Source organism: Vanellus vanellus (assembly GCF_965231255.1).
Source record: "Vanellus vanellus genome assembly, chromosome: 24".
Classification (NCBI taxonomy): domain Eukaryota; kingdom Metazoa; phylum Chordata; class Aves; order Charadriiformes; family Charadriidae; genus Vanellus; species Vanellus vanellus.
Genome location: NC_138929.1, coordinates 4190084 through 4205721, shown reverse-complemented (window position 1 = coordinate 4205721; position 15638 = coordinate 4190084). Strand labels below are relative to the sequence as shown.

General features: G+C 61.7%; 1 protein-coding gene across 1 annotated transcript in view; it reads left to right on the top strand.

Annotated features, from left to right (window-relative positions):
• The window catches only part of MRC2 (mannose receptor C-type 2), a gene marked incomplete at its 5' end in the record, with an annotated part of 28783 nt that extends 18093 nt beyond the window's left edge, over nt 1-10690 (top strand). Inside the window, 21 exons of the mRNA XM_082494944.1 lie at nt 1285-1400; nt 1566-1714; nt 1837-2054; nt 2277-2419; nt 2834-2936; nt 3064-3202; nt 4632-4667; nt 4921-5081; nt 5386-5453; nt 5682-5782; nt 5895-6040; nt 6378-6492; nt 6579-6742; nt 6985-7093; nt 7582-7820; nt 7908-8076; nt 8277-8426; nt 8705-8824; nt 9233-9412; nt 9821-9847; nt 10385-10690. Of these exons, the coding sequence (XP_082351070.1) occupies nt 1285-1400; nt 1566-1714; nt 1837-2054; nt 2277-2419; nt 2834-2936; nt 3064-3202; nt 4632-4667; nt 4921-5081; nt 5386-5453; nt 5682-5782; nt 5895-6040; nt 6378-6492; nt 6579-6742; nt 6985-7093; nt 7582-7820; nt 7908-8076; nt 8277-8426; nt 8705-8824; nt 9233-9412; nt 9821-9847; nt 10385-10605 (2874 nt within the window). The 3' untranslated portion in view covers nt 10606-10690. The remainder of the gene's footprint in view (nt 1-1284; nt 1401-1565; nt 1715-1836; nt 2055-2276; nt 2420-2833; nt 2937-3063; nt 3203-4631; nt 4668-4920; nt 5082-5385; nt 5454-5681; nt 5783-5894; nt 6041-6377; nt 6493-6578; nt 6743-6984; nt 7094-7581; nt 7821-7907; nt 8077-8276; nt 8427-8704; nt 8825-9232; nt 9413-9820; nt 9848-10384) is intronic.
• Between the last annotated feature and the right edge of the window lie 4948 nt (nt 10691-15638).

Below are 15638 nucleotides of genomic sequence, written 5' to 3'. Positions count from 1 at the left end.
AGAGGAGGCAGAATCTTGCTCGGAGGATTGACTCCAGTCCTTTCCAGCCGCCGTGCTGGTTTTTCTTGGTGGCTTTGCTGCTTTTTCTCCCCCTTTCCAAAACCCCTTTATTTTTGCAACAGCCCTCAGGGAAGCAATGGGGGATGGAGGTTTGGGCGATGGGGGAGGCAGAACCGGAGAGGGAGGCTGGGGCACGCGGGGATCGGGGGCTGGAGGCAGCAGTTGGGGTTGACGGTCCCATTCTGGCCCCTTTTTGGGTCACAGGGGCTTGCTGTGGTGCTCGGTGCATGGGAGAGCACCCCTGGGGTTTTAGCGATGCCGAGGCCCCGGGCTGGTTGGGCCCTTCTGGGGACATCGGGGACCTGCTCTGTCCCATGTGGGGCCCCTTTCCCGGCTGCTCAGGGGTGTCCATGCTGTTCCCAGGGGGACCCAGCCCAGGGCAGGGGCTGCGGGTTGGTCCCTATCGGGATTTGCTAACGTTGGGAAAAGACTGTGGGAGCAGGAACTTGGGGGAAAAAATGGGATTCGCCGTCATTTTCCTCTTGGTCTCCCAAAACCGCTCTCCCGCTTCCCTTCCCACCGCGCTGCTGACGCTGCACGTGGCGCATGTCCCACACTGTCCTTCCAGTGGCCGGGGCACCCAGGGGTAAAACCCCGGGGATGCTTCCTACCGTGCCAGGAGGGTCTCCGAGCCTGGGGCCGCTTGTCCCCCCGGCCGAGCCCCTTCACCCTTCCCACCCCGGCTTGCTCTTCCATCACACGCGTGTCCCCTCCCGCCGATGAGCCCCCGTGTCCCTCCCCGCGCCGCTGCCAGCCCCGGGGCCGCCCCGCTCCCTGCTCTGGCAGAAAACAGGCTCTATTGTGTCTCCGGCCCCGGAGAGGCTCCAACATCAACAAGGCGGGGGATTAAAGCAGGCTGCGGTGGGACTCGCTCTGGATTCGGCCCTGCGGCGTATAGAGGAGGATTGTGCTCCCCTCCCCGCGCCCCGGCCGGGGCTGGACATTGGCAGGGAGAGCCGTTTCCCCGGCTTTGAAGCTGCCTGGGTGTTTGTTTTCCTTGCAGCCATGTCCTCTGGGGCCGGGGGCTTGTTAGAGCTCAAAGCTGAGCGGGGTCAAGCCGGGGCGGCCGGGGGCAGGAGACCTCCCAGGAGAAGGCGGAGGTGGCAGCGGGGGACGCGGGATGTTGCTTTGCCTCCCCCACCCCTTCCCCCCGGGTTCGCTCCCGTCCTTCTGGGGGAGGGCTGGGGCGAGCGGTGGCGGACGTCCCCTGTCACCCGTCCCCAGGGCTGGAAGTGGCACAGCCCCTCCTGCTTCTGGCTGGGCGAGGACCGCGTCCCCTACAGCGACGCCCGCAAGATGTGCTCCGACTACGGCTCCACACTGGTCACCATCACCAACAGGTCAGTGCCGCGCCAGCGGTGGTGGGTTTGCCCCCAAACGGACCTCCCCAAGGAGGGCTGTGACCCCACAGCCGGGCTTTGCTGATGGCCCGTGTGCGGGCTGCGGTGGCACGGGCTGTTCGGCATCTCAGCCCGCAGCATCGCCCGCTCTCGCCGCCCCTCCAGGTTCGAGCAGGCCTACGTCAGCAGCCTCATCTACGGCTGGGACGGGGAGTATTTTTGGACAGCACTGCAGGACATCAACGAGACGGGCGCTTTCCGCTGGCTGAGTGGTGATGAGGTCATGTACACCCACTGGAACCGCGACCAGCCCGGTAAGGGGGCGGCCAGGGGTGGGATGGGGACGTCCCCTCCGTGTGTGGTGGGCGCTGGCTCTGCCAGCGAGCACGGTCTGACCCTAAGGTTGCCATCCTCCCCGCTCCTGTGAGCGCTCCAGGTTACAACAAGGGCGGCTGCGTGGCCCTGGCCACCGGCAGCTCCATGGGGCTGTGGGAGGTGAAGAACTGCAGCACCTTCAAGGCCAAGTACATCTGCCGGCAGAACCTGGGCACCCCGGTCAACCCCGAGCTGCCCGGTCCCTACCCCACGCCCAGCCTGGCCGCCGCCTGCCCCCCGGGATGGAGCTCCGACTCCAAGCTCCGTCACTGCTACAAGGTGAGGGGTGCTGGGGGGGCTTGCCCTGGCCGTTGTGGGGTGCAGCGGGGGGTGAAGGAGCACGTTTTGGTGCTTCCGAAGGGCCGCCCGGACGCCACGAGCCCGGTTCGGGCTGGGCGGTGGCAGCGTGCCCCGGGATGCTGCTGCCGGTGGGGTGGGGAGGATGCTCTGCTCCTCTCCCGGTGCTGAGCCCCCTGCGCCGCCGCTTCCTCCTTCCCCAAGGTGTTCAACTTTGAGAAACTGCAAGAGAAGAAGACGTGGATCGCGGCGCAGGAGTTTTGCCGGGAGCTGGGAGCCCAGCTGCTCAGCCTGGGCAGCTACGAGGAGGAGCACTTTGTGGCCAACACCCTCAACAAGATTTTCGGGTGAGAGGCGGCTGCGCCAGCGCGCGTCCCGCTGCCCGAGTGCGCTGGGCACCAGCGGGCATCCCTCCCGTGATCTGGCACACGTGGGTGGACGGACAGGGATGGGGATGTGGCTCCTCGAGCACGAACTTGGGTGCAGAAGGTGCGTCGGTTTGTGTGGCTGCACCGAAGAGGGGATGCGGGAGAAGCGCAGGAAATTCGGTGTAATTTGGGGATGGAGCTTGGGTTTGAAACTCCTTCAGCCCTGAGCCGGCGTGTCCGTTACCCGAGCTCCTGCCTTGGGTGTCGTGGGGACAGCGGGCTGTGAAAACAAACAACAAAAAAGTCCGATTATAAATACATACTTGTACATAAATAGAAAAAGCTCCGGTTGGGGGGGGAGCGTGTTCTCAGCCTGCCCCTGGCTCCCCGCAGGGAGTCGGAGCCGGAGCTCCACGAGCAGCACTGGTTTTGGATCGGCCTGAACCGGCGGGACCCCGCGGGGGACAGGAGCTGGAGGTGGAGCGACGGGCTGGGGGTGAGTCCGGGGGGATCGCGGCAGTATGAACCCCGTTGGCATTTGGGGGGTGAGGGGGGGGAGGGAGGGGCAAATCCGGCACCGGTGGAAATGCCCAACACCGCCCGTCTCTCTCTCGACCCCCCAGTTTTTCTACCACAACTTTGACCGCAGTAACTATGATGACGACGACATCCGGACCTGCGCGGTGCTGGACCTGGCCTCCCTGCAGTGGATGCCGATGCAGTGCGAAGCCCAGCTGGACTGGATCTGCAAACTGCCCAAAGGTACCCGGGGCGAAGAGACCCCCCCCCAAACCCTTCAGCTTTGAAGAACCCGGCGGAGGGTGGGCTGCGGGGTGGTGGAGCGGGTGCGGGGGGACCCTCTGTCACCTCTCTTCTGAAGGTTGAGCTTTTATGGGTGGATGAGTCTCCCAGGGGCTGGGAGAGGTGGCTGCCCATCCGGGGGGATTCGGGAGGGCATCTCGCCCTTGGAGCCCACGGGTGCTTTGCAGGCAAGCAGCACTTGGCACTGTCTCCCATAACATCCTCGTTAGGAAGCTGGGGAAGCGTGGGCTAGAGGAGGGGACAGCGAGGTGGATTGAGAGCTGTCTGTGTGACAGAACTCAGAGGGTTGTGATCAGCGGCACAGAGTCTCGTTGGAGACCTGTGACCAGCGGTGTCCCCCAGGGGTCAATACTCAGTCCAATTTTGTTCCATATATTCATCAATGACCTGGATGAGGGGACAGAGTGTATCCTCAGCAAGTTCGCTGGTGATACCGAACTGGGAGGGGTGGCTGACACCCCAGAGGGCCGTGCTGCCATCCAGCGTGACCTGGACAGGCTGGAGAGCTGGGCAGAGAAGAACCTCATGAGGTTCAACAAGAGCAAGTGCAATGTCCTGCACCTGGGGAGGAAGAATGCTAGGCACCAGTATAGGTTAGGGGCGGACCTGCTGGGAAGTAGTTCTGAGGAGAAGGATCTGGGGGTCGTGGTAGACAGTATATTATCCATAACCCAGGAATGTGCCCTTGTTGCCAAAAAGGCCAGTGGAATCCTGGGCTGCATAGGGAAGAGTGTGGCCAGTAGGTGGAGGGAGGTCATTCTCCCCCTCTACTCTGCACTGGTGAGGCCACAACTGGAATACTGTGTCCAGTTCTGGGCTCCCCAGTTCAAGAGGGACAGGGAACTGCTGGGGCGAGTCCAGCGAAGGGCAACTAAGATGATGAAGGGATTGGAGCATCTCCCTCATGAGGAAAGGCTGAGAGCGCTGGGACTCTTCAGCCTGGAGAGGAGAAGGCTGAGGGGAGACCTTATTATGGCGTACGAGTATCTAAAGGGTGGGTTGAAGGAGGATGGAGCCAGGCTCTCTTCAGTGGTTCCCAGTGACAGGACGAGGGGCCATGGGCACAAGTTGGAACATAGGAAGTCCATTCAAATACACGGAAAAACTTCTTTACGGTTCGGGTGGCAGAGCACTGGCACAGGCTGCCCAGGGAGGGGGGGAGTCCCTTCCCTGGAGATTTTCAAGACCCGCCTGGATGCAGTCCTGAGTGATGTGCTCCGGGCAATCCTGCTGTGGCAGGGGAGTGGGGCTGGGTGATCTCTAGGGGTCCCTTCCAACTCTGAAGATTCCGTGATTCCGTGATTCCGTGATCAGCGGGAACATCCCAGCCCCGCATCCCGCTGACAGCCTCTCCTTGCCCTTTCGCCAGGTGCCGACGTGAAGGAGCCGGAGATCACGACCCAAGGTGCGTTGGCCATGGCCGTGTGTCCATCCAGTGTAGACCATCCTGTCCTCCCCGGGCATCTGCCATCCCGTCGGGACATCCCTGCAGCATTACCCGGAGGAGGATGGCTCCTGCGTGGGGTCGTAGGAGGGAGGGCGAGGAGCAAAAGCAAAGCAGCTCAGCCCACGGGGGACGGAGGGACAGGGTGGCAGGCGCTGGTGGCTGCGGGCAGAGGGTGGCACAGCCCCGGCGTGACGCCGGTCCCCGCCTGCAGGCAGCAAAGAGTGGGTGAAGTACCAGGAGGCGGAGTACAAGTTCTTCGAGCACCACTCGACGTGGGTGCAGGCGCAGCGCATCTGCAGCTGGTTCCAGGCTGAGCTGGCGTCGGTGCACGGCGAGGCCGAGCTGCGCTTCCTGGGCCAGAACCTGAAGAAGGTACTGGGGGGACGGGGACCTCCCCGGGCTCCGCTGCCTCCCTGGGCTGCTCCCTCCCCAGCTTCTTCCATCCTTTGCTGGAGGGACGTTATCTGGGGGCAGCCTGGCCCTGCTGGGGTCACCGTGGGTGTTGCGCGGTGGTGGCAGCTCCCGGTGCGTGGGTGCGGGTTTGGGGCTTGGCAAGGTGGTGCTTTTTGCCGCGGTGCAAGCTGCAGGGGGGCTGCCCGTGCCCAGGGTGGCCATGGCTGTCCCCAAGGACACCCAGTCCCTGCAGGGCACCGATGTGTCCTCTCCGGGCGTGCAGTTCTCCAGGGGCCAGGAGCAGCACTGGTGGATCGGGCTGCACACCTACGAGAACGACGGGAGGTTCAAGTAAGTCGGAGACGGAGCCGCCGCCACCCTGCATGTCCCCGTGCCACCGTCCCCAGCTCTCGGAGCACTCAGCGCCTCCGTCTCAGGGGTCTCATGCTGGGGCGCTGGGATGGAGCTTCCTCACCCGAGAGAGGGCAGCGGTGGGGCACACTCCCAGTTAGGGCGTGCAACTGGTCCCATTCGCCAAGTCACCCCTCGGCCTCGTGCTCCCACCGGTGCCTTTCCCAGGTGGTCCGACGGGTCCCTCCTCAACTTCGTCTCCTGGGCGCCTGGCAAGCCCCGGCCCATCAACAAGGACAAGAAGTGCGTGTACATGACGGCCAGCAGAGGTGAGGGGCCGGATCCGGCCGTGCCGGGGCTCTGGGGGACCGCAGGCTGAGCAGAGACACCTCTGCCCCGGTGCGATGGTGGGGTTCATGCCCAGCCTGTCCCTCCCCGCAGAGGACTGGGGGGACCAGAAGTGCCTGACGGCGCTGCCCTACATCTGCAAGCGGAGCAATGGGACGGCGGCGAAGCCTTCCCTCCCGCCGCTGCCCGCTCCTGCGAGCGGGGGCTGTCCCCGCGGCTGGTTTCCCTTCCTCAGCAAGGTACGGCGGGACGGGGAGGGGACGGCCACCTCCTGGTCTTCCACCGGCCCCATGGAGGAGGGTTGGGGGGTGCTGAGGGATGGCAGGGTGGAGAGAGATGCGCGCGTGCGTTTTGGGGGAAGTGCTGGGGGTGCATGCACGGGGGCGCCGGCAGAGGTGCGCCGTGGGGTGGGGGTGCAGGAGGGGTTGGGGGGCGGCCGGCAGGAGGGTGCGAAGGGGAGAAGGAGCAGTGGGGCAGGATGGGGCTGCAGAGGGTGGGTGAGTGGGGAGGGTGCAGAGCTTGGGGCGGGGGGATGGCTGGCAGCCCCAGGACAGTCCCGTGCCCCCGTCCGTGCAGTGTTTCAGTTTCAATGGCCACGACAAAGCCGAGATAGTGAAGTGGCCGGAGGCGAAACAGGCGTGCGAGAGCCAGGGCGCCGTGCTGGCCACCATCGCCAGCCCCCTGGAGCAGGGTAAGTGGCCCCCCCGGCCCCCACCGGCCCCGCTGGCCGGGGACCTGCCGGGGGATGATCCTCAGCGCCTCGCCCGTCGCTTGCAGCTTTCATCACGTCCATGCTGCCCAACATCTCCTTTGACCTCTGGATCGGCCTCCACGATGCCCAGAGGGAGTTCCAGTGGGTGGAGGGCGAGCCGCTGCGGCACGTGAGCTGGGCGCCCGGCGAGCCCTCGGGCTGCAGCGCCTCCAGCCCCCGCGACAAGCCGGTGAGCGAGAACCCCCCCCTCTATAGCATCCACCATCCCCGGGGAAGGTCTCATCCCCACGTCCCACCACGAGGATGGAAGGTTTGAGTGTGCCAGGGCAGCTCTCTAAGGGCAGAGCAGGATCCTGCCCTGCAGGGTGGGGGTCTCTGGGGGTGGGGGTGCCCCTAGGGGTGGGGGTGTCCCCGGGGGTGGGATGACGATGCGAAGGGCAGCGCTGACCTCACGGCTTTGGCTTTGTGCAGACCAACTGTGTGGTGGTGTGGCACGGCTCACCCCCCCACTTCACGGGGCGCTGGGACGACCGGAGCTGCCTGGAGGAGAAGCACGGCTACATCTGCCAGCGGAGCATAGGTAGGAGGGGACGACAGGGGGGACAGCCCCATCTTCTGCTCGCTGGGGACGTGCCACCACCCCCCCGGTGCCCCGTGCTGTGGTGGGGCTGCAGACAGGGAGTTTGGGGCCATGGGTTCAGCCTGGGGGGAGCTCAGGGCGCTGGGGGAGCTTGGAGAGACAGACTTTGGGGGGTCCCCGGTCCCAGTGGTACATGGGCCACCCCCAAACCAGCCTGGCTCGGTGTGTCCCATAGGGACGTGCATCCTGACGGACAGCCCCAAGGTGGGGATGGCACCAGGGTGTCACTGCTCGTCCCCCTGGGGGACATGGCCGTCCCCCCGGCTGCACCGGGATGTCCCCAGGTGCCCATGCCCCATGCACAGTGCTGCCAGGGACACCCCAGCTTGGGGAGGGGGGGGGGAGGAGGGGGATGGACAAGGGGGTGACCCCCCTGGGATGCAGGAGTGTTCTCCATGCTCTCTGACCATGTCTCTTTGCTCCCCCAGACCCGTCCCTGAGCCCCGCGCGGACGCCGTACCCCCCCTCGCCCACCGGCACCCTCTTTTACCACAACAGCACTTACCGCATCCTGCAGAAACCCCTCAGGTGGCACGAGGCGCTGCTGCTCTGCGAGACCCTCAACGCCACCCTGGCCACCATCCCCGACCCCTACAGCCAGGCGTTCCTCACCCAGGCCGTCAGCAGCCTGCGGGCTCCGCTCTGGATCGGGTTGGCCAACGACGAGGTGAGGGAAGGGGACAGGCGCCCGGGGTGGGGGTCCCCAGGGGTCCCGGCAGCCCCCCAGCTTCTCCTCCTCCTTGTGGTTCTCCAGGGAGGCCGGAGCTACTCGTGGCTGACGGAGGAGAGCCTCTTCTACGCCAACTGGCAGGACGGGGAGCCCCAGCAGGTCACCGGCTGCTCCTACATGGACGTGGACGGGAGCTGGCGCACGGCCGGCTGCGACACCAAGCTGCAGGGAGGCATCTGCCAGCTCCGAGCAGGTGCTGCCATGGCGGGGGGGACACGCGGGGGCTTGGCGGGAGGCAGAGCGGGTAGGGAACAACCAAGGGTTGGAGATGGCATCTCACCGGGGACCTCCTGGAGCTCTGTGCGTGTCCCTGCAGGGCTGGGTGCCCAACGTGCTGTGGGACCTTGGCACCCTGTTCCCCCCCACCCCCCCAATGCACCGTGTGCTCCCCAGGCGCCCCCCGCACACACAAGTGGAGCTACAGTGGCAGCTGCCCCAAGTCGCTGGAGGACTCGTCCTGGATCCCTTTCCGGGACCACTGCTACACCTTCCACATGGAGATCACCCTGGGGCAGAAGGATGCCATGAGGAGATGCCAGAAAGGTACGGGGGGGCTGTGGTGGCTGAAGGGGGGTGACACATCCTTGGAAATGGAAGAGGATGGTGTCTCTACCATGCCTGTGGGTGCATGAGTGGGACCCCTGTCTCTGTGCTCATGTCCAGCCTTGGGCAGCCATCATCTCCTGCTTATTCCGTGTTGGGGTTCCCCAGCTGCCATATGGTTTGTGTGTGGTTCCTCAGCTTTGTCATCTCGGGCACTGCTGCTCCTGAGCTCCATTCTCCGAGCTCTACGCTCTTCCCTGACAGTCTTTCTTCCGCAGTCGGTGGCACAGTGTTGTCCATCCAAGACGAGATGGAAAACGTCTTTGTGTGGGAGCACCTCCAGGCGTACGAGGGCCCGTCCAAGGGTGCCTGGCTGGGCATGACCTTCAACCCCAAAGGTATGAAGGAAGGAACAAGGTTTTATCCCCCTTGGGCAACACCATGAATTCCCACCAGGCCTGCAGTGAGCAGAGGAAGCCCTTGGTGGTGACACCTATGTGGGAGGCTCATGCCACGGTGTGACCAAGAACCCCATAGCCTCAGGCCATGCTGGACGTGCCATGTGTGTCCTTCCTCTGGCTTGGGGGGGTGGGAGTGGTGGTTTTCAAGCCCAGAGCCTTCTCCAAGGCGCTGGAGCCTGCAGGTTCAGGAAGGTGCCCTGCAACCCCTGGTCCTCCCCGTTGCCCCACCACACCTTCCCATTGCCCTTCCCTGTTGCCCCATCACACTTCCCCGTGCTTTCTAAACTGGGACAAAGATGGGGCATCCCTTTCAGCCTCTCCAGACCTAATTCTTCCATTTCCCAGGTGGCACCTTGGTTTGGCATGACAACACCGCCGTGAACTACTCCAACTGGGGCCAGCACGACACGGGGCCCAGCATGCTCAGCCAGAACAGCTGCTACTGGATCCAGAGCAGCAACGGCGTGTGGCGCCTGGGCTCCTGCACCAACGTCACCATGGGGGTCATCTGCAAGATCCCCCGAGGTAGGGGACCCCCCTGCTCCCCCTAGAGCCTGGGCTGATGTGGGGTGAGCTGGGGGTCCGGGGAGGGTGCTGCAGGGCAGAGCTCTGTCCCGCTGGTAGCACCAGCCACGTGTTTTGGGCAATTCCAGCGTAGAGAGGTTGTAGGAGCTGGTGCTAGGGTCTGCAAGTTCCCCCTGGGCTCAGTGGTGGGCTGTGCATGTCTCAGTGGCCGGGTCAGCACCCTGGGGCAGGATGAGGCCGGTGGGGTGGTGGTGGAGCAGAACCAGAGGACCCCACAGCTGTACGTCACCCGGTGTCTGTGCGGTGCGGTGCTGAGAGCAGCGCAGGACGCGGCGCCGCTGGTGCTGGTGCTGGGGAGAGGGGAGGGTGCCGTGGCCGTTCGCTCATGTGTCTGTGTTGTCGTTGCAGTGGAGGAGAGCAGCTTTTCCAGGGCAGGTGAGTGGCACCATTGGCCAGGGCACAGCACCAGGGCCAGGAACGGGCGCTGGAGGGCTGTGCTGCAGCCCGGCTTGTGTTAATAACTGAAGAAATGGTGTTTGCGGGTGGGAAATCCCATTCCCGGGTGGTTTTGGCCCTGGGTTAGGACTCCCCAGCAGCAGGAGCCATCCCTCCATGGAGGAGTGTGTCTGGCCGGCCCCTTGCCGGGTTCTCCTACCCTTGCCCACACTGCCTGGCCAGGCTGGGGGATGGACACCACATCTGCTGGTGGGATCCCAAAGATCCATCCCAGGCAGCATCCAGCTGTTCACGCACATCGGGAGCGACCCAGAGAGGCTGCCAGGCTCTGAGAGCTCTGCCCCGGGCAGGATGTCCCCAAAACACCAAAGCAGACTCCAGTCCTGTCCCACTCTAACCCATCCTGCCCAAGAGCCACCGTCCAGCTTGAAGACCCACCAGCCAGATCCCCTCCTGCAGGGTGAGACAGCAGGGGATGGCAGGCTGCCTTTCACCGGCCTTTTCTCCTCCCCGCAGCTCTGCCGGAGAACACGACGGCCATCGCCGTGGTGGTGCTGTCAACGCTGGCGCTGTGCGCCGTGCTGGGCGTCGCCGTCTACCTGTACAAGCGTCGGCGGAGCGCGGAGCGGGGCGCCTTCGAGAGCGCCCGCTACAGCCGCACCACCTCCAACCCCAGCGAATCCGCCGAGAAGAACATCCTGGTGTCGGACATGGAGATGAACGAGCAGCAAGACTAACGGCAGGGGGGACGCTGGGGACGGGGACCTGGGGAGGGGGGAGGACGGAGAGCATCACACACGCTATCCCCATGGCGCACGGGGCAGGGGCGGCAGCGGGAGCGTTGCAGCAGGGCAGGGAGAGGGGCTGGGGTCGGGGTTGGGGTCCGGCCAGGCGGGCGAGCGGAGGGAGCTGGGGTCCCTCCTGCCCCGCGGGTCACTGCCGCCACCTCCGGGCTTGTCCCCATCTGCCGGGAGTTTGCCTGCAGCAGCCGTGGAGGCAGTTTCAGGGCTAAAAAGTTTTGAGGAAAGTTGCCCCCCCCCAGTTCAAGAGCTTTCCGGTGGCGCGGACAGGCTCCGAGACACCTTCCCCTTGGGAGAAGGCAAGCGCGGGCGTTCAGGGCCCTGCGGCAGGCTCGTTCCCCCCCAGGAACCGAGCTGGTGTCCGAGAAGACACCCTCCTGGGCAAGAGGTCTCTAAAGCTGATCTACCTCCCCTCCGCGCTCAGCGGCGAGGGCCCTGCCAGCGCCCCCCGTCCCCGCCGCCGTGCCGTTCCTCTCCCCCTCCTCAGCCTCGTCCCCCACCTCTGGAAGAAGGCAGCGGAGACGCCGTCGCAGCGATCCGAGCGTGGATTCAACCCCCCCCTCCCCCCCGCCCCGGCATCAGCGATGGGACCCCCTCTCCTCCCCGGCACATCCCTAGGGCTGCGTCCAGCCCCGGCGAGGCTGCGGCTACTCCCCCCAGGCTGGCAGTCAGAGCCCACCCCGCTTTCTGTTTTCTTTGGTGTGTGTCACCCCCAAATAACTGCACACGATAGCACCAAAGCAGACCGCTGGCCAGGTCCCTCCCCGGCAGGAGCATCCTCGGCACCCCGGGCTCGGCGGGAGGAGCTGGGTGCCGCGGCACGAGGCGCTGCGGGAGACCAGGGCCACCCTCCGTCCCTTGCCGGGCAGGGACGGCGCCGGGGCTGGGGTCGCTTGCCGCTGGTTGCCTTGTTGGGGCCAGAAGGACGAACGTCAGGGCTGTAGGGTGGGGAGCGATTTGGAAGCTTTGGTGGTTATTTTGAAAGTTTGGTGGTTGTTGGGTTGGTTGTTTTGTTGTTTTTGTTTTTTTTTAAGGAACCGATAGCTTTTTTTGCTATACTGTATTGAGTGCGTGCTGAATATATACGTTCTTTCACACAGCTGGCTGGGGTGTTTGTGGTTGCCTGTTTTACGTGTAGGGTGTAGCGGAGGAGGAGGAGGAGCAGCCCCTGCCTGGCGATGGAGCTGTGCAGGAAGGAGCAGGGGTGCCCCGGGGCTGAGCCGTCCTCCTCCATCGCCTGCAGCAGCAGCGCCGGTGCCGGGGTCGGGGTCAGAGGATGCCTGGAGACCGCGAGAGACATTCGGGCCCCGAGGGGGGTTCCCTGCTGGGAATGGGACCCAAAGAGCCCCTTAGACCTCTGAAGCGGGGGTGGCACAGCCCCTCCAAGAGACGTTGCATTTAGCTCTCTGCCTCCGAGGCTCGAGTTGGGTTTTTTAATTGTTGTGATGACAACGGGAACTAGTTAATTTTGTTGCTCTCCTTTTTGACACCTGTGTGGATTTTAAAATCTGTTGATTTCACTTAAGCTGGACATTAAGTGTTTAAGGAACTGTTGGGGGGTGGGATGGGGGAACAAGGGAGCGTTGGGGTTCTGTTTACTTTTTGGCAATGTCCAAAAGCCGCCACGATGTTTCAGGGCGAGCGAGAATCTGGAGCGCGCACGGAGCTGCCGCGGCTCCATTTCTCTCTCTTGGCATTCTCTGCATTTATTTTCTGAGGTCCTTTCTGGTTTGCAGCTGTTGGTTTTGTCCAGGGGCCCATGGTTTTCCAATGTGGGTGCCGGATCCTGAAAAGCCGAGTGTGAATTCCTCCTCATCGCCAGCGGGCGTTGATGTACCAAGCGGCAAGCTCGGAGCGCGCTGGCATCCCTGCTGCCGGGATGCTTGGAATACCAGGAGGGATGCTGAGCTGGAAGCTGTGCTGCTGGTGGGGATGGAGGTCCTGGATTAAATCCTGGATGAGCAGAGCTGTTAGAAAATCCTAAAAAATAAAGGTTGAGGTTCGGATTGGTGGGAAGGAGTGGGCGAGGAGCGGTGCTGAGGTCGAGGGGTGCAGCCGGGCAGGGTTGGGGCTCGTTTGGAGAGGCGCGTGAGCCCCCGGGCAGGGTGGGCGCAGGGAAGTACGGGGGTACCGCTGGGACGGTGGGGAGTTACTGGTGCCGGAGGAAAGCCCGTGCCATGGAGAGGCATGGGGTGGTGGGGGATAGGCAGGAGGTCCAGCGGCTGTGCGGGAGGCATCACGCCTGGCTTTCACACAGTCCTGTGTGGGAACATCTGGTTTAAGGGAGTTTCTTTCTTTTTGTTGTTTTCCTTGATTAATTTTGTTCTTTTTCCTTCTTCTTTACTTTCAAGAAAAGAAATCTGTACAGTCTAGGGGCAATTTTGTATGAGAAGAGTTTTGTCAGCTGTCGGCAGTGATCAGGATTACGGGAAAAATACATATATGGTTAAGTGGTATCTCCTATCACCATTAGAATAATGTGAAGAATTGCTTACAAGGACCCTGTCAATTATATATATATATATAAAATATATATATATAGTTTTGCATTTTTTTTACTCTGTGGTTTGTAAGATCCTTTTAGAAGCTTGGAAATAAAATTTCCTTCCCCACCTATTTTCTTCCTTTTTTTTCCCCCCACCCGCTTCTATTAGGGAAAACCAAACCTTGTCTTTCCCTGCGTCCCTAACAAGTAACGAACGTAAAACTGAAGTGACACCTACCTGTCTGTAGCACAGGAGGCTCCAAGGCTGCCCAGGTGAGGGGGGAGTGTTGTATGAATTCCTGGCATCGCTTGGTTGTGTGTCCATGGGTATGGTGGCTCTCCTCCGCTGGTGAGAATTAATCTGTCGTGGTTTAGGCCAAATTGGCTACTGGGGACGTGGGAGACCCCAGATGGGACCAACAGGTGTTCCCCTCCAACCCTCTTCAAAGAGAGAGGCAGAGGAGGGAAAAAGACTTATGAGTTTAGAAGGAACTGCACTACTTTAATGAAATATTAATAATAAAATAAAAGGAAATAATGAAATAGATACAAAACCGTATCAAGCTTCCAAGATGACAGTCATGACACCGGCCGGCACTGGGGCAGTCCCAGGCTGGACTCAGTGACGGATGGGAACTGGATTCTGGATCTGCATTCAGGATTGGGATCACAGGCAGACAAACAGACAGAGGCCTCCTCAGACGTCGGCTGTTGAAGAAAGAGGTTGTTGTTTGGAAGAGACGGCGGAGGGAGGTGAAGGAGAATGGGCAACGTTTACTTGCGGATGACTTGAGTTCAAGGAAGACGTCAGATTGAGCAGGAACCTTGGAAAAGCACTGAAATTTCTGTTTCTCACCAAGGGTTGGTCCCTTACCAAGGGTTGGGACTGCAATCCAGCTGAACCTGCTCCATCCCCTAGCTCATATTGGAGCGGTGAACAGTGGATGTGACCACCATGGCACCAAAGAGCACTTCTGCAGCAGTGAGGTCAGCAGCGTCCTGCTGGCACAGGGCACGGGCACCGCGTCGGGGGCAGCCGCCGGCAGCGTTTCCGCACACGGGGCGCACACGGGGCTTGCCCTGCTCACACCGCGTTCGCTCAGGGTGCCGGTTTCTCATCTCCCTCTGCCCCGGGCCACCCCCCCATCCCTTCGGTAGCCTGGGGCTGCCCGCACCCGCAGCTCCCTTCCCTGGGGGACAGACCCAGCACCTGCCCCGCTTCCCCACCGCCCCGATGGGGTTGGGAGAGACGTGATCTCAACGAGGTTTCCCTCGGGTTTGCCGAGGATGTTGGCTTTCATTTGGTGAAGAGCACAGCGCAGGCGTTTGGAGCAGAAGCTCCAAGGACGCCTTTGAAGGAACAGATGATTTTTCTCTTGTTTGTCACCCGAGAGGTGAGAGGAGCTGGTGGGGGCAGCAGGGGCTGCTCTGTTTAATTGCAAACAGCAGTGGAAATAATGCTGAGCGATGCCGCACTGCATCGGGGGAAAGGACACTGGAGTCGTCCTCGTTCGCTCTCAGGCTGACCTGACCTGAATTCAGGTATGCGGTTTCTCTTCAAAGGAAGCCCAGTGAAGTTTGCACTGCTGATTTTAAACAGTGAAGTGCAGAATGGGCTTTATTTTTGTTTCATTTAAAGTAAATGCAGCCTTCGGAGAAAACAGTAGTTTGTAGTAACCAAAGGCCCTTTCACATGGAGACGAAGCGTCTCCGCCTTTTATCTGCTCTTCTAAACTTGAATTGAGCACACCCATTTTAAAGGAGTCCTTAGAAAATTCCATGAGGTCTGGTTCAGGCTGGGTTCATCTGGAGAAGGATATGAAATAGCCTCGTTATTTTAATCCTCTCTGATTTCCCTACTGACTAGGTAGGTATCAGACAGAGGGAAGACAACACCTCCGAGGCAGGCAACTAGGGCACTCTAAAATTAGCCATTGGCAGGTGTGCTCCTCGCCAGCCCCTGGACTGCGGACGGGTGGGAAGAGCTTTGAAGGAAAACGTCAGTTTTACTTCCAGAAACAATTTCTAACATGTCTAAGAAGTGCAGCACACCACACCTAGGCTCCAAGGTGGGCTTCATCTGGTGAATCTGAGTCAATGCAGGCTGCCGGCACAGCCGTAGGCTCCCGACGTGGTCAGCTCTGATGCCCTCACTGGGCACCAGTAGGTCTGAACTGGGTCAGATGAATGGTGACCTAAAGCGCCCTTTTCTCTTGACTAAAAAAAGAAGGCTGGAGCAGCTAGCTGAGCTGCAGCGGCTACGTCGCACCTGATGTTAGGTGAGCAGAAGCCTGTCCGAAGAGGCTAATTCCCTCGAGTTTGCCTGCGCTGATCGACACAAGCAGACCTAAGCTGCTTAGTGCTCACTCATCATCCGCGTTGAACGCTTTTAGCCCTGCACTAAGATGGTCCCAGTGTCCACAGTGTGTGGGAAATGCTCAAATATATTTGGGAGCTTTACGGTACAGGCAGTGCAGAAACGGTC